The 11,000-nt window shown below is 56.1% G+C and overlaps 4 protein-coding genes across 4 annotated transcripts; 2 read left to right on the top strand and 2 right to left on the bottom strand.

The window, feature by feature from the left end:
- Positions 1 to 432: 432 nt before the first annotated feature.
- D7B24_001909 (uncharacterized protein) lies at positions 433 to 2,278 on the bottom strand (the record flags this gene model as incomplete). The annotated part of the gene is made up of 2 exons (XM_028636128.1): positions 433 to 1,407; positions 1,457 to 2,278. 2 exons carry the CDS (start codon positions 2,276 to 2,278, stop codon positions 433 to 435), a joined length of 1,797 nt encoding a protein of 598 aa, XP_028491589.1.
- Positions 2,279 to 4,022: 1,744 nt separating this feature from the next.
- D7B24_001908 (uncharacterized protein) lies at positions 4,023 to 5,705 on the top strand (the record flags this gene model as incomplete). The annotated part of the gene is made up of 3 exons (XM_028636127.1): positions 4,023 to 4,154; positions 4,208 to 4,786; positions 4,839 to 5,705. The coding sequence occupies 3 exons, from the start codon at positions 4,023 to 4,025 to the stop codon at positions 5,703 to 5,705; spliced, it is 1,578 nt and encodes a 525-aa protein (XP_028491588.1).
- Positions 5,706 to 6,412: 707 nt separating this feature from the next.
- Positions 6,413 to 7,989, top strand: D7B24_001907 (uncharacterized protein; the record flags this gene model as incomplete). Its single annotated transcript, XM_028636126.1, has 3 exons — positions 6,413 to 7,202; positions 7,297 to 7,423; positions 7,497 to 7,989. The coding sequence occupies 3 exons, from the start codon at positions 6,413 to 6,415 to the stop codon at positions 7,987 to 7,989; spliced, it is 1,410 nt and encodes a 469-aa protein (XP_028491587.1).
- A 657-nt stretch (positions 7,990 to 8,646) lies between these two features.
- On the bottom strand, positions 8,647 to 9,213 carry D7B24_001906 (uncharacterized protein; the record flags this gene model as incomplete). Its single annotated transcript, XM_028636125.1, has 1 exon — positions 8,647 to 9,213. The coding sequence occupies one exon, from the start codon at positions 9,211 to 9,213 to the stop codon at positions 8,647 to 8,649; it is 567 nt and encodes a 188-aa protein (XP_028491586.1).
- Between the last annotated feature and the right edge of the window lie 1,787 nt (positions 9,214 to 11,000).

Raw genomic sequence — 11,000 nt, 5'->3', positions numbered from 1 at the left:
CAAGATTTCCCGAGGCCGGCCTATCATATTTCATCCTCATGCCTTTCATTGCTGCACCAGTAGTACCATGTCGCGAGCCGTGTGACGACCCGCTGGTTTCCAAAACAAGATCCAGATGCCGTTGCCCAAGTCGCGCGAGACATCGCTGCCAAACCCCACCCGTCTCTGTCATACCTAGTGCAACCCCTTTCCCTTCTGCCGTCCCACCCGCCTTGGCTGGGTCGCTCAACCGCAGCCGCTACTGCCAGTCATGTCAAATGTACCATCATTCGTGAAAAGTCATGAGCCCGAGTGTCGCTTGAACGACTCTGGCTTGGTCACACCGAAGCTGTCACATGCCGGGGGGCCTTGGTGTCAGATCGGTGGCGATCTGCCTGGTGACGTGCTGTAAATCGATACGCCTCTGAGTCCGCGGCGTACCATACCACAGCCTTACGACAGTGACAGTCCCTCTAGGTTGAGGCTGAGGACGTCTAGCTGCATCGCAGCCTCGTTGCCTAGCCCCTGGTCATCTATCTCGCCTTTGTCGATAGCCTCGCGGAGCTTCTTGGCAGTCTGCAACAACGGCTCGACGTAGCGCTGCTCAATGGCAGCGCCCATGCCAGCGGGAACGAGATGCTTGAAATCCTCTCCCTTAAACAAAAAGTATAAGAAGTTGGCCACCTGGAGGTGATACGGGTGGTTTTGTGCCCAGAAATCCCACTGCGAGACGACGTCCTGTTCCTTGAGTTGCGCCAGACTGGGGAACAAGAGGTACTGAAGCGTGTCCAGCGCTTCAGGCCCTGAGAAGGCGTTTGTTGCTTTCGTCTTCTGTGCGATTATGATTTCTTCCCTGAGCCACGAAACCGCCGATGCCTGCAAAGCCGAGAAGATGCAGTTCTCGAGGAGATCCTCGAGTATCTTGAGTCGTCCTTCGTCGTCTGGATCGGCGTGCAATACGAGGCCCGCCAACGTGTTTGCTACGTTGCGAGAGTTCAACGACGGGTGGAAGGCGGCGATAATGGTGAGAAGATGGTGGTAGGGCATAAAGTCGGCTGGCGTCGCCCCTTGCCCGGAGATGCGTTTGGCGTTGTCGAGCCAGAGGCCCATGACGAGGAGGGCTTCGGCAGTGCCCTGATTGCTGCTGATCTGCTCCTGGGGTTCGTCGCCGACGAAGAGCTGGAGTAGCTTGTGGTGATCTGGCAGCATGGTCATCTGGATTTGGTCGTGGTTCGTTTCGAAGACCTCCGACGAGAATAGCCAGTATGCTACGAGGCACCACACGCCTCCTGTGGAGAGCTTAACCTTGCTTGGACTGTCCAGATCATCCAGGTCGGCAGCCAAAGGATTGACGATCAGAGGTTCCTCGAAGACTGCTTCGAGCGAAAGAGACTGGATTCCCGTGAGGCCCAAGTCTCTGGCGACGCCCTAAGAAGTGGTCAGCGGGAGACTTCGAAGAGTAGGGTGTTACCCTTACTGCGAGCTGTCCGATCAAAGCGTCACGTTGCAACAATTCTTCGGTCTCTTTGAAGGCTTTCATGATGCTCCTCCTAGCGACAATCCTCTCCGGGTTGTAATACTCCAGAAGTCTGGACGCCCATTCTAAATTGTTGCTGTTGACGTACGCCTCAATGATGGTGATCATGAATGATTGGAGAAGCCTCTTCACCAGGTCTGGCTCGGATGGTGCAGTCTCGTCCGTCTTCTCAGCCTCTGGATCGGGCGCGTTCTTGCTCGCGTCGGACTTTCCAAAGGTAGTGTCGAGTGCGGTGCTGGACTTGCGCGTAGGGAGCGGCGGTCGCTTCTCTGCAGTCTGGGAGCGCACAAAGGTGATGATAGCAGCCGTGGCCTCTGGGCTGTCGGGTCGGTAGGCACGATAGATAGCTTGCAGCGTCGAGTGTAAGAAGCGCGAGGGGTATTTGACCGACAATCGCTTGTGAAGGATCCCGAGCATGCCCAGGAGGGTCACAAACTTGTTTGCTGAGGTCCTATCACTAGTATCATCACCATCGCCACTGAGATCACCCAGGACCTCGAGTATCTTGATGATGACCTCGCGCGGGTTGCCCAGTTGCGCAATCGTCTGTAGGCACTGCTCGCTTCCTTCCACGGCTATCAAGACCTCGACCAAGTCCCAGCCAATCTCTTGTGTGAGCTTGGCATCTTGAAGAATTTCATGTAGTGTCGGGAGGACTTCGGGAGAGATGACCTCGCCGATGATTGTGAGATATGTGAATGGATCGGTAGCCGGGGGCTTGGACTCTTTCAGGGCGTCGATGGGATTCTTGTCGGATGCCATTGTTGAGATGGATCAGCTCATCGGTTTGAAGTCGGAGTTGAATCGCAGTTCGGTCAGTGTCAGCATGCACAGTAGGATTCCTAACGAGCGAGGTACTGAGAACGGGCAGGGTTCTATTGCGAGGAGGCTACCGAAAGCTGGGCGCGTGAACGAGGGGAGGGGAGTTTCGTCATCGTACTCCCCCCCGTTGAGAGCCCCGCCCCGCCGTTTAGATGCGGCACAGCTCAAGGTCTAGAACATGAGTCCCCCGCACTAGCAATTAAAGGGTCGCATGCCCCGCAGTAGCTTTGCCCATCGCTAAGCAGATATCTTATCGAACAAGGTGTGACCTTATCAGCCAGGTCTCCAATGTTTGGGCCACCTGATGACAATCCCAGCTTGAACTTGATCATTCCCGACTCCTGGTCATTTTCCTTGTTTCGCCATTTACTGACTGTTGATCATGATCACAAAGCAAAAAAGCAAATAGCGTGGTGCACACAACTCATGAACTAATGCCAGGCACGTTTGAAATTCGGCGATCCAAATCCAATGAACCGCATTCAGGAAATCTGGCTGCTGAAAGACTTTCAGTTCTTCGAGTCCTCAAAATGCTTCACTAGTCATAGTTGACCATCAAAGCTGAACAAGCATAGGCAACAGACCAGGCCAAGGCGCGCATCGTCAGACTCTTTCAGCTTTATGGCGATGTAGAGACGTCCGCGGCACGTCGGCAGCTTCGGCAACGCCGAGGACATCAAGTAAGGCTCTCGTCTTCGTCCCAACGGCGCATTCTTCATGCACGTTACCCCTGAAATCCGCCTCCTCGGACACCGTAACAGCTGGTAGCAGCTGAGACATCTCACATCCCTGGGACTCGCGATGAAGATCACACCGATCCCCCCCAATAAGAACATTCTTTTGGACCCTGCCTCACCGTCGAGCGGTTCAGCCACAGCCAATCTCGCGTACCAAGTACCAGGTAAGCTGAGAAACCCGGCTCCTCGCACGGGGTAGGCGAGTTGTCGGTCGTCAGGCGTCACCGACCAATGAATCCTTCTCGATGCCCGACGAGGCACGGGTAACGGTTGTGCAGTAGCGCCTTGGAGGGTGCGACATAGCCATCCCCAGGCCTCCCTTGTAGCCACCGCAGGCGAAAATAACAGCTTTGCCACTTTACGTTCACCAGGAAATCGGGAGAGGGGCGTCGATTTTCGGGGCGACAGGTCGGGCAACGAGTGAACATGGTCAAGCCAGACATGAACGTACGACGTCAGTGCCCTCCATTGAGTAAGAAGCAGACGACTCGTCCGAGACCCCCAAGACTCAAAGCAACTTCGATGAGAATGTTCCAGATTAGCTTCTCGCTGGGGTCGTATCACGGGCGACGTGGGTCGATTGACATCAGCAGCGAGAATAGCCACCCCTCCCCCCGACATGTCGTGTAAGCTCATCAGCGACAGACCAGTGCCAAGGTGTTTATTTGAAGCTGTGGCCGGCCGCGGAAACGTCGACCGGGAACCTGGATTGATTAGAAGAGGCTTGAAATGGCGCGGGCAATCCACTTAATCTCCAATACAACCCCTTTCCAGCAATCCGCCTGGAGCTCAAGTAGAGGCCTCCCTCACTCTTTGTTGCATCCAGCGTATCATCGCAAGCTTGGTCCTCTGAAGTTTTATTCGATCAGACGGAAGATATTACTTATAGCACACGGTCTGCAGCCCCATTCTCGGGTCCGCAAGGTGCATGACCTCAACGCCACGCCATGGTCGATTCAACCCCTCCAGCTCATGAGGTGCCCGCCATGCCTAGTGGGTTAAAGGTCGGGAAACCAAACTACATCATATTCATGCCTGATCAGCTCCGTTACGATTCTCTAGGCTGCAGTGGGAACAAGGTACGTTGGGTGACGCACTTCGTCTGGCCTGAGCTCACATCCGCACCACAAAGTACGTCAAAACGCCCAACATTGACAAATTCGCCGCCGAAGGGACGCGATTTACGAACTGCTTCGTGCAGGCTTCGGTTTGTGCCCAGTCGCGGTGCAGCATCTTCACTGGCAACTACAGCCACGTTGCCGGCCACCGCTCGCTTGAGAATCTCATCAAGCCCTGGGAACCCAACCTGTTCAGGTCGCTCAAAGAACGAGGCGGGTACCACGTAGCTTGCCTAGCGCCACGCGGAGATATGTTTGCGCCAACAGTCACCGAGCTCTCTGTCGACGAGTATGGCTTTCTCGAGACGCCAGAGTTCACGTCACGCTGGGGCTCGTTCAAGGACGATGACGGCAACAAAGAAGACATCTTCAAGCGGCTCTTCTATCGTGGTCTTCGGGACGCGAAGGAAGCAGAAGACTATGACGACGCCGTTGTGCGTTCTGCGCTCAAGTGGCTGGAAAAGCCTCCCGAGGGCCCCTGGTTGTTGTTCATGCCGTTGATGTTCCCCCATTTGCCGTTCATGGTGGAAGAACCGTACTTTTCCATGTACGATCGCAGTGAGATGCCGCCACCCAGCAGCCCAGAGGATAAGGTCAGTATCGCCGCGGCGGCAGCCCTGTCACCGTCGCTAATAGACCTTCCAGACTGGTCACGAGCCACAATACATGAAGATCATCCGTGAAAAATACGGGACGAGTCGCGCAACGCCCGAGATTTGGGCCGAGATAAAGGCGACCTACTACGGCATGATATCTCGTCTTGACGATCAATTTGGCAAATTGATGGAGAAGACGAAAGCTCTTGGCCACTGGGACAACACGATTACCATGTTTTTCACAGACCATGGCGAGTACCTCGGCGACCATGGACTTGTGGAGAAGTGGCCCTCGGGCGTGTCCGACAGTCTCACACATGAGCCCTTGATTGTTGGAGGCTGTGGTCTGCCGAGTGGTGTCGTGTACGAGGGCATGGCGGAGATGGTCGACCTGATGCCAACCTTGTTCCAATTCAGCGGAATACCAGAGCACTTTCCACATTGTGGGCGATCCATGGCGGAACTTCTCACCTCCGCAGCCAGGAGCGGCGGTCACGGTGACGACGAATCGTCTGTAGAACATAAAAAGTACGCTTTCTCTGAAGGGGGCTTCCTCTCAAGCGAGGAACCTCTTTTGGAGCGGGCTGGCTACCCCTACGACATTAAAGCGGCACTCCAACACGACGACACGGAAGTAGTGGGAAGAGCCGTAGCTTGTCGGGACAGGAAATGGACATACATCTATCGGTTGTATGAACCACCCGAGCTGTACGATCGAGAGAGGGATGTGGGCGAGCTCCACAACTTGGCGGAGGAAGCTGAGTATGTCGAGGTGAGGCGAAAGATGGAGGCGGTCATTCTGCGGTGGATGATGAGCACCAGCGACTTTGTGCCATGGAAGAAAGACCCCAGGTTTCCAGAAGTGCTCGCAGGGAAAACGCCGAAAGAGCAGTGGGAAGCAAGAACTGCGCGGTAAGATGATGTGCTCACCTTCCCCACCTTGCCTCAGTAGGTGCGTAGCTTGATAGATGAAGCATCTCAATTTGAGGTCAACACGGGATGGTTGCCCCACATCGGGCGAACCTGAAGGGCCGGTCCCCAGGTGTGATCGGCCTCTGTCCTCCGGCGTCCTGGATCCTGAGCCGGGCGAACAAGGGCTTGTGGCATTTGTCAGGAGAAGAGAGACATAGACAGACAATATCGGCACAGATCACTTTTACCGCACCACCTAAAAACCATGGTCATTTGGCACTTCGCTAGCTAGAGGGACAGAACGATCAGGCCCCTCCCCCACACCATTTGAGGATCTGATGTAACAAATCTGATACATGCACGGCCCCAAACACGGATTCAAACGTCTTGGCCCGGCTGCAAGACCCAGAATACTCTGCTCCGAATTCACTACACGTTGGGCACGCACAGCTGACTGCCGCTTCGTCAAACACAGTCGTGGCCAAGGATGGACGATTGAATCATGATGAACCCCTGAACCATGGCCTTGGCATCTGAGAGCTTCAAACGTTTTCTGGACCAAGGGTCCATTCAGGAGCTTCCCAAGCGGAACCTCAAGCTCCTCAGTGCTTGACGATATATGCCCATAGTCCAGTCGTTTCCGGGATTCTGGGCTGTACTTCTATCCCATCTATCTATTTGCCATCACTGGTCTGACCACATCAGCTCATCATGAAGTCCCAATTGCTGTTCCCCTTCTACGTTGTCACCTCACAAGCAGTACGAGAGTCGATATCGAACAAACCTGATACGGCCAGTGGTGTGTGTCTCTCTTCGCAGCTCCTCGCCGCCCATGAGCCTCTTCCAATCTGCACAACACGCCATGCCACCGTCGCTTCAGACAAGCAGCAATTATCGTCTGAAAAGGTACTCGGAGGCGCCGAAGATGTTGGCTCCAACCCCTGGTCGCAGACCCCGACCAACTGCTATCATAATTCAACCTTGAACTCCGACTTTTGCGTCTATACCTCTTCCCGCGTCGCCAATGGCAAAGGCACGGCCATAATCACAGACAACCTGCGCGCCGCGCACCTCGCCCGCGCCGTGGCCCTCCTCGCCGACGCGACCGACGACCCTCTCGTCCACGCGGGCTCCCACAAGCCCATCAATGTCCAGAACGCAAAGTACAAAATCGTGCCCATCCCTGGCAAGGATCTCGGCGCCGTGGCCACGGAGCGCATCGTCCGCGGCGAGATTATCCTTCAGGAGACCGTTTCACTGCTCATTGATTACGCCGCCTTTGGAGCCGTGCCGCGGGACGAGATGCGCAGGCTGCAGGGTGACGCCATCCGGGGGCTGCCGACGCGGCATCGCGATCGGTTCATGGAGATGTCGCCCGGCGTGCATGGCGGAGACGTCGGGTTCGACGAGCTCGTGGAGCGCGTCATGGCGACGAATTCCTTCGATGTCGATACGGACGACGGCGTTCGCGACGATGAGTTCTTCGCCGCCTTTGTTGAGAGTAAGTGGGATTGCCCTAGGCCTAGAAAGCCTAGTGAGCCGAGCACCTCCCCCCCTTTTGATGCGTCCGAGTTTTGTCCTAACACCACTTGAAGCCGCGCGGATGAATCACGACTGCCGCCCCAACGTCGACTACCGCTTCGACCCCTCCACGCTGACCCAGCGCACCACGGCCATTCGCGACATTCTGCCAGGCGAGGAGCTCACCCTCTCCTACATCGAGTAAGACCACCACTCTGCATCCTCTCGTACCCAAGAGAAAGAGAAGGACAACGCCATGCTAACGCCCGCCAAGCCCGCTCCAGGCCCGCGACGCCCGCCGCGCTCGTCTCCGCGCAAACTGGGGCTTCGACTGCACGTGTCCGGTCTGCACGCTCCCCCACCCGCACACCGTGGCCTCGGACGAGCGCATCGCGCAAATGGCGTCCCTGCGCGCCGAGCTCGCCGACTACCGGGCGTCGTCGCGCGCGACCCCGGCCATGGCCGAGTTGCTCGTCAGCCTCTACGAGCAGGAGCGCGTCTGGGGAACCCTGGCCGAGGGGTACACGCTCGCGGCCATTGAGTGGAACGGCGTCGGGGACGCATGGGCGGCGACGCGGTACGCCAGGCTGGCCATCGAGCACGGCATCGCGAGCCAGTGGGAGGGGCACGGGGATGTGGTGCAGATGAAGATGCTAGCCGAGGATCCCTGGGGCCACTGGAGCTGGATGCTGAGAACGAGGAAGAGGATGGGGTGGGGCCAAGGGAGAGCCGACGAGGGAGATGACGAGGAGAGCGATGAAGAGTGATCGTGTGACATGGGATCTTGAAACTGTGGGAAATATCTAGTGCCGTCAGTGTCAGTCAGCAAAACCTCCAACAAGTGCTCTCAGCCCGTTTACGTGATCGTGGCAATTGGCGCGCACTGTAACATCCACAGTGGTAGCAAACAGCCGTCATCACAGAGCCGGGCATTCGTTGTAAAAGTAGACAACACCAAATACCAACAAAGCAGAGAAGCCGAAGCACAGTCAATTGTTGAGGTAATTATACAGCACGAGAATGTACAAGTATTCTACAGCCCAACATGCGGCCCCACCCCCATCATCACTGTCTCCAGTGCTGGATGTAAATACCCAGAGAAGAAAATCGTGAAAAAAGGGAGGCGGCCATGCAGATATATACGTGGTCGAGCGCCGCGTCCCATGCCTGGATTGAACAGCCCCTATGAATCTCGCTCGCGCCGCACGTGATTTAACTCCGTCGTCGTCGTGCAGGGGTAGTAAGTAGAGAGAAAGGCTATGTGTTTGTGCAAGTCGTGGGCGAAGAGGGTATATATGTAAGAGAGCCTTTTGTACGTGTCGTTGAAAAAACGCCATGCCGGGGGTGGAGAACGCAGAGAGAATGGGCTTTGTGCAGGGTTGGTCGGTTGATCTCTGTTAGGAGAGGAGTAGACTGCTTGGGGTTCAGCGGTACTCCTTCTCCTTCAAGCCGCCGATCTGGTCCATATCAATGGAGTAGAACTGCGACTTGTTCTCCTTCTCGTAGGCAGGCAGCTGCTCTTCGCGAACGGGCTCCAGGCCGACAACGCCGCCATCACCGACGCGGACGACAAGGACGCGGCCATTCTTGCGCTGGCCGGCTTCGTCCTGCTCATCAGGGAAAGTGATGTGAATCTCAGGAACGTTGTCGGGAGAGTAAGGGGGCGAGTTGGGGTTTGACAGCATGGGCTGGCCGTCCTTGCTGATAACGAGCACGGAGGAGCGACCGTTCTGCGTCGTCTTGATGGTGAGATTCTGGTGGTTGCGCACACCCTTGACTTCATGGTAGTCAGGGAGCATCTCGGCGCGGGCCATTGATTGCCGTTTCCTGCGGATAATGAAGAGGACCATGGCCAGGAGCAGGCCAACGAAAACGAGTCCGAGGACAATGATCATGTAATCAAGGACATTGTCGCCAGCGCCGGTGGCGACGTCCTGATCCTCGCGCTCGCCAATGAGGCTGCGGACCTTGAGGTTGTGAATAGAAGGCATCGTAAGTCGTGTGTGTTCAGTGTTTGTTGTTTGTCGTGAGAAGGAGCGGGGGATCAACTATGTGTGCAGTTGAGGTGTGGGTTTCCTTGGCGGAGTGGTTCAAGATAGCTTTGTCGTTGAAGGAGTGAATTAGACAATTATCAAAAAAGGCTGGTGTCTGCACATTCAACTATTAGCATCGTGGTGGCGCCATGACGACTCTGGACGGGGCGCTGGGCAGGTCGGGAATGGCTTCAAGCGTCGAGGCTGGCACTGAATATCGAGCATCTCGTTCCAATGTCGAAAAATAGCCTCCTCCAGAAATAGCGTGACCTGCCCACCTGCCCTCTGTAGAGAGCAATGTCTTGTCGATAGTAAGGGGCGGACATACGTAAGGGATGGGCCGGCATTAATCGACGAGAAATATGTACGTGTTTCTCGAGTCGTGCAGAGGCTGGGGTGGGCTGGAAAGAAGGGACGGAAATCGACTAAATGAGTGAAGTCGAAAATCCAAGAGGTTGGAGGGGGGTTATTAGGGAATGGCGAGGGATAAACCCAAAAGACACCAGGTGATACTGTCGATGATGCGACTGCGACTTCGACGACGACAACGACAACGACAATCGACGGCGATGGTAAAGAGCGACGGGAGGAGAGGAGAGGAAGCGAAGGGAGCGAGGGAAAGGGCGGCGCTGGGGATAAGCAGAGAGAAGAAGGAGCAACGAGGCAATCACGGTGCAGGGAAGGTGGACATCAGTGGAGGTGGGCCGGGGTCAGGGGAAATGACCTGCGCCTGCTCTGGAAGCCAAGCTGGGCAACGGGATGCAGGGGAAGAAGGCGCGAGGGCCCTCTCATTGGCCACAGGTCACCAGGAGCCTGGGCTCTTTGGTGGGCCAGTGATGACCCAGGCTTGCCAGGCGACCAGGGCGGGAACAAGGCGACTTCGGATTCGAGGGTACAGGCTTGCGCGAGCGTTTGCAATTTCGACTAAGTACCCAATCAACGTGCCGTGGGCCTCGAGTTGGTGGAGAGGTGAGGGGCGCTGAGGTCGAAACGCCAGTCGTCTATTGGCCTGTCAGATAAGCTCGCTGATGAATGCCCTGCAACAGGTGGCCTGTGTGCTGCGGCCTGTGGGTTGGCCTACGTGCTGTGCGGCAGTGCACTGGCCTCAGCGGCGCCTTGCTCGCTCTCACGGAATGTCTAGGCCTCGATCAGAGCAGGATTGCTGGGCAAGACCGATGATGGCGCGATGGAGCCTCATCAAACTGTCCGGTCCAAGATCCGGCATTTCACCGCCTCCATCAACCCCTTTCTTGCTCGTCGATCTCCCTCCTTCACTGCACTGTCCATAGTGACCCAAAGCACGAGATGACAAGGCATTGAAATAACGACCCATCTCTATCGTCAGTCATCGATATCGATAACGGGAGGGCATCAGCATGAAGCATTCATTTCAGGCCCCTACGTTGCCTACCTAAGTACCTAGAAACAGTACCTAGTCTTGTACATGTAGGCAATCGGCACGGCTGTGCACACGAGCAACAGGGGGGCATGACAGCGCTTCGCGTTCATCGTGACTGGCAAGACGCCGTGCCCGCTTGGGCTTTGCGCCGTAGTCGTTCCGGCGACTCGCCCACGACATCCGACCGTTTGCTGCCGTGGAGCTCTCACCTCAACCTATCTCACGCCACACGCACCCAAAGTACGCTGCTGGTAAGATGATGTGGTGGCTGCATCACAGCGTCCACAAACCGCTCGGCGACTTCAATAATGACTTCGGAAGTGTTCTGCTTCTCAAGGTACCGCCT

This window comes from Verticillium nonalfalfae, assembly GCF_003724135.2.
Source record: "Verticillium nonalfalfae strain VnAa140/NRRL 66861 chromosome Unknown scaffold_141, whole genome shotgun sequence".
In the NCBI taxonomy this organism is placed as follows: domain Eukaryota; kingdom Fungi; phylum Ascomycota; class Sordariomycetes; order Glomerellales; family Plectosphaerellaceae; genus Verticillium; species Verticillium nonalfalfae.
The sequence above is the reverse complement of the archived record's forward strand: the minus strand, read 5'-3'. Positions and strand labels throughout refer to the sequence as shown.